Source organism: Gavialis gangeticus, unplaced genomic scaffold (assembly GCF_001723915.1).
Source record: "Gavialis gangeticus isolate Ggan-Ray unplaced genomic scaffold, GavGan_comp1, whole genome shotgun sequence".
NCBI classification, from domain to species: domain Eukaryota; kingdom Metazoa; phylum Chordata; order Crocodylia; family Gavialidae; genus Gavialis; species Gavialis gangeticus.
This window is the reverse complement of record NW_017729033.1, coordinates 60,474,860-60,480,752: the sequence shown is the minus strand read 5'-3', so window position 1 is coordinate 60,480,752 and position 5,893 is coordinate 60,474,860. Positions and strand designations below refer to the sequence as shown.

The following is a 5,893-nucleotide window of genomic DNA, read 5'->3' as shown; positions in this document are numbered from 1 at the left end:
TGGGTTCATTTATTTGTTTGCTTTTCATAGAAATCGTAGAAAATCAGGGTTGGAAGAGCCCTCAGGAAGTCATCTAGTCCAACCCCTTGCTTAAAGCAAGACCATCCCCCAACTATATCATCCCAGCCAAGGCTTTGTCTAGCCAGGTCTTGAAAATCTCCAAGCATGGAGGTTCCACCACCTTTCTGGGTAACCTGTTCCAGTGCTTTACTACCCCCCTCATGCGAAAATTCTCCCTCATATCTAACCTAAACTTCCCTTATTGCAATTTGAGACCATTGCTCCTTTTTCTGTCATCTGCCACCCCTAAGGGCAGTTTAGCTCCATCCTGTTTGGCATCATCCTTCAGGTAGTTGAAGATGTCTATTAAATCCCCCCTCATTTAGGCTGGATAAGAGAAGACTAAGCCCAGTTCCTCAGCCTCTCCTCATAAGTTACATGTCCCAGACCCCTAACCAGTCTTGTTGCCCTCCGCTGGACTCTCCAATTTGTCTACTTCCTTTCTGTAGTGGGAGCTTAAAATTGGATGCAGCGGGTGCATCTATACATGCCTCTATGATGCTGTTGTTACTGCACCATCTTTTAGACAGCACAGTAACAACAGTGCCATAGCGGCATGTGTAGACTGTGTCCAGTTGGAAGTACTAAAAGATGGTGCAGTAACAGTCTACTACACCATGCACAGTTATTTTTAGGCACTATGTTGCCATAGCGATGCATTGTAACAGGAGTGCATCACTATGGTGACATAGCTGTGCCATTGTGGGTTTTGCCCCCAGATGCTACGTCACATAGCCTGTTGCTACGGTGATGTGTATCATCACTTGTAGACGCACCCAGTACTTCAGATGTGTCCTTACAGTACTCCTCCCCAGTGCAGAATAGAGAATAATAGCTTTCCTCCATCTGGTGGCAGTGTTCCTACTAATGCAGCCCAGTATGCCTTTAGCCCCTTTTGCAACAAGGGCACACTCTTGGCTCATTCTGCTTATTTTTACTATTTGAGTGACTGTTAATTATCATGCGTCTCTCTTTTTACCTTCCTCTCCTCTCCTCTCCAGAGCAACCATGGTTGCAATCAAGAAAATCTGCTGTATTGGTGCCGGTTATGTTGGTGGGCCGACATGTAGTGTCATTGCACAGATGTGCCCTAAAATAAAGGTTACGGTTGTGGATGTCAATGAAGCTAGAATCAATGCCTGGAACTCTGATAGGCTTCCAATTTATGAGGTAAATTTGTGTTTAATGCAACATTTTTTTTTTCCTTCATATTATATTGAATTTGCTTCCTTTCACATGGGTGGTGGCCCTGAGCCCATGTTTGACTCTTAATGAGTGTTCTAGGACCATGGCAGGACTATGTGCTTCCTTCAGAAACCTTGTTCTTGCACTGACTGCGTGCTAATAGTATGCCATAAACCAGGCTTTCAGATGACCACTGGCCACTTGGTGCTGTCAGGTGCAGGAAGATTTTTGTAAAGATAGTCTTGTGCAGCTTAGTCGAGTAAATTGTAAGTCATGGCTCTTTTGGGTCTCTACAGTTTTGACTGGCCAGGGGACCTGATTGTGACCAGGTTAGCCATGTGTTACCATGCAAATAGAACTTGTACCTTACAAATAGTATGGAGTCTCCCTGTGTCCTCAAACTACTGTGCTTTTGGCTCTGTTCGCACCATAAAGTTTTTAAAAATGTTCTAAGTCTGAAACATGTTGCAACTGTATCCTTGATTCTGTTATAATATGGATGTAGTGGCTAAGTATTTCCCTTTTCTAAGCTATTCTAAATGGTTGGAAAGTTTGAAAAGACATCACAGAGCCAATTCTGTCACTTAGTCACAGTGGGTAGTACTGAATTTAGAAGAAGTTCTGTTATTGAATTCAGATACTGCTGCCTTACTCCCTATTAATCCTGTGTTAGTAGCTTGTGAGGATCTAGTGTTTCTGGAAGTCTTTTTGTTAGAATTACATCCCTTCCCTGTGAAGAAGGATTCTATTTGATCTGATCGAGGCACTCAGATATGCTAAGAGATTTTAACTTCCTGATTGTGATGTGTGAAGGCTGCTGTCTTTTGGTAAACACATCTGCGTGAACAGATCTGACACTGTTATTTATGCTGTGGGAGAACTCTTATTTCCCAAAATTAAAAAAAAAAAGCATAAAAATACTGATTTATTATTATTATTATTAATCTTGTTGCTGGATACTTTTCACTATTTTGGTAATTTAAAAGTAGCTCTGTTTTTCATGCTTTAATTTACATATAACAAAACTATTATAAAAAAACTTATTCCAGATCGAATTGCTTATCTTTTCTGTGTTGATAATGAAATAAATGTCAGTTCTTACTTAACTCTCAAAAATAAGTCATGCTGTCTCATGCTACCTGATAGTATTATGTATTTATACTAATATGTCCTTAGGACTTCTTAACCTTTCACATTTCTTTTTAACAAATGTCTGAGCCAATAAAATAGAAGCTTGTTTTCTATGTTGTTTGCCTATGCCAAGGACAGGACAAAGTTAGTTTGTTTACCTTTGTTTAGAAATCAAGACCACAGAATTTCCTCTTAGTTTTCAAAACTTGGTTAAAGTTTAATGAAGGGTAAAGCTTATAACGTTCAGATTAGCAAACAAAAGTTGAGTGCAGATTTTAACATGGATGAACAAATATTTTATTTTATATTGATACTTACCCCATTTGAACAAGCTAAAACGGCTTGTCTTGTGTATACAAGCACCACTTGTGGTTCTCAGCATGATGACCACTGCTCACAAAGAATGTTTCAAAACTGCCAGGAATGTGTTCAGACAGTTGCAGAACTGTTGGTTGTAGCCAGGTTGGTCTAAGGACATAAGGAGGCAAGGTTTTTTGTATAAATGTGATATCTTTTATTAGGCTAAGAACACACCAGCAGAATCTCCCTATGCCTGATGAAGAGAGTTTGTGCCTGAAAGCTTGCAAATAACCCTTTTTTTTTTTCCCCCCAACTATTTAGTTGGTCTAACAGAAAATACCACATATACCCAAAGAACCTTGCCTGCCTTGAGACCATTGCAGTTTTTCACCCTCAGCACTTTCTGCTTCTTTGCCCCTTTTCTAGATTGGAAGATGCAAGCTGATTCTTTGGCTTTTATAGCACAGATCTTTGTATCTGAACCCTAGAAAAATCACAGCTGGAATGTTCATAATCTAGTGGTGATGTTTGTCTGAAACTCTGGTTTTGTAATAGTGATTTCCTACCTGAGTTGTTTGTTGTTTTTTAATTTTGCTTAGGTTAGAGATCTAGTAAAGAGCGAGACGGCAAAAAAGTCTTGCCTAGGTATAGTGCTGCCAAACTGAACCTTTAGTTGGCAGTTACTCAAAATATCTTGTGTCATTCTTTTGATAGTGAAGTAGTTTATTGTAATCTGAAAATACATAGTGGGGTTTTTTTTACAAGGTGGAGATTTTCAGAGTAGTGGCTTACATTTGGTGATGACAGTTGCTTTTTACTTTTTTTGTAGGGCATTCTAATCTCAAGTTTGTCTAGAAGAGGTGTTCTGGGTAGTCTTATACAGGCAGTCCTTGGACTTATAACACAATTGGTTCCTGAAAACCACGTCTTAAGTTGAAATGTTGCAACTCAGAACAGATTTTTCCCATAGGAAACAAACAGTGTTATAAATGGGGGATTGGTTCCAAGGCCTGATACCCTGTTTTCACCAAAAATAACCCAGAATTTTGTACTTGATCAATTATAGATGAGTAATATAGCTACATTTAATGTATTTATATTGTAAATGACAATCATATTGATTTGGAAGGACTTCTTTGAGGTGACTTTGTTGGACTTTTTGAAGGGTTCTTGGTTGGATTCTTCTCGGGAGTCTTGGCTGCAGGTTTTTCTGGAGTCTTGTCCGCTTTCTTAAAGAAAGCGTCCAAGGAAGTTTGGACAGATGTTCTCCAGGGAGATGGGTGACACAGCGACTTGTTTGCTGTCATGGTATCACATCAGATCAAGCATTGTGACGTCAAAACTGATGTCAAAAAGTTGAAACGGTGTCAATTTAGAAATGTTGTAAGTCAAGGATTGCCTATATTGAGAGAGGGGGTTGAGTGAGGTGTTCCAACATAGTATGTTTATGAAGAACATGTTCCATCTAAGTTTGATCCAGTTCCTCCAAATGTGTACTTTACTACTACAAAGGGATTGTGTTTTGTTTAATCACTTCTAACAATGGCATTAGGGTGGGGGCGTGTATTTTGTATGTCCAGGGCCCAGGCTTTGGATGGCAGATGTGGTCCCATTGGGAGATGGAAAGGGTTGAAAGGATGACTTCCACTTATCTCTGCTTTATAAGTGTTTCTTGCATGGGAGAGGACTATATTTTTTTTTGTCAGGAAATAAACTTGTGAATTCATACAAGTTTTTTTTTAAATTTTGATCCAACAGATATTGCCAGCTCAATCAAAAGCCAAGCCGTTGCCTCACACGTCTTTCCCTTTCCCTCCTAAGAAAAGCCTTGTTTTACCTGAGGGCAATTTGCCAGTTTTTGGTACAGCTTTTGCTGCTATTTTGACTTCATAGACTCATATATGCTAGGGTCAGAAGGGACCTCAACGCATCATCAAGTCCTACCCCCTGCCTAAGCAAAAAAGAGTGCTGAGTTCAGATGACCCCAGCCAGATGCCTGTCCAGCCTTCTCTAATGCTTTGTTTCTCCAGCCAGGGCTAAAAGAAGTAGTAGAGTCTTGTCGAGGACGGAATCTCTTCTTTTCCACTGGTATTGATGATGCCATTAGAGAAGCTGATCTGGTATTTATTTCTGTAAGTGATTTTCTTTGTACTTGAATATTTGTTGTGACTACTAAATTGCTTTGCTTAAATTGGGAAGGTGAAGGAGCTTCACTTTGCTATGTACGCTTTGCCTTGGTTCAATAAGTGATGGGGTGGGTTTCATGAGAAATACCACTGACTTTTTATGATCCTAAAAGGATTTAATGGAGTAAGTATACTTGACTTGTGGCGTCTAAGATTTTTTTTGGACCTGCTGAGGGGCCCCTTGCCTATTATTTATCTCTCTTTGTCTGTAAAATACTTGATGCACTCAGTTTGACATTCAGTAAGTTTATATAACATACATCATATTTGCTGGAATCTAGGGCCACTTTAAATTTTAAGATGACCGCCTCCTCAATAATTGGAATCTAGACATTTTTCTTAATTGTTCATGCCTAGACATTAATTTTTGGAGGGTTGACTTTTTAAATTTGTCCCCACCCCCCACTGCTGCAGCAGGGCAAGGAGTGGCAGGGGAATGGATAGTGGGGAGGAAGTGGTGGGGAATAGAGTGGCGTGATCTCTGCACCTTGCCACTGGCTCTTCCCTGCCCCCTAGTGCTGGTGGGTTCCCTGCAGTGCCTGTGTCCCCTGCTGCCTGGCTCCTGCTTGTTCCCCATGTCACTTACCTTCTCCTGCCCATGCCGCCCATGACACCCATGCCTGTACTCTGTCTGCCCACCCCACAGTGCTTGTACCCCCCTGGTATCTGGTGGCCTGTCACCTCCCCCACCACTTGCCCCTGCTCCTTCCTGCTTCCCCCTGCTCCCCTGCAGCAGCTGTTGTAGTGGTGGTAGCCTTGCCTTGAGCTGCTGCTGCTGCTTCATGGCATCAGTCTGAGGCATAATGTATTCCATCCTCCTTGCCACTTGCTAGAGCCATGTCCCGGCCAGAGCTGTAAGCAGGGGTGGTACTGGGGGAGAGGAAAGGCTCAGAGTGAGGTTTGGAGTTGGAGCTGCAGATGCTCCTGCCCCCTCCCTTCCCTTGTACTCAAATCTAAGACAGGGTGGGGAGTGGGGGCTTTTTTTTAACCATGTTGAATAGATAAGGGGAGACCTCCCTTTGGGCTTGGAG

The 5,893-nt window shown here is 41.6% G+C and overlaps 1 protein-coding gene across 1 annotated transcript in view; it reads left to right on the top strand.

Moving 5' to 3' along the window:
* UGDH (UDP-glucose 6-dehydrogenase) overlaps positions 1-5,893 on the top strand; it is a 45,162-nt gene that overhangs the window by 13,717 nt on the left and 25,552 nt on the right. The window contains exons 2-3 of the mRNA XM_019526354.1: positions 1,062-1,230; positions 4,707-4,808. Coding sequence (XP_019381899.1) covers positions 1,069-1,230; positions 4,707-4,808 — 264 coding nt within the window. The 5' untranslated portion in view covers positions 1,062-1,068. The remainder of the gene's footprint in view (positions 1-1,061; positions 1,231-4,706; positions 4,809-5,893) is intronic.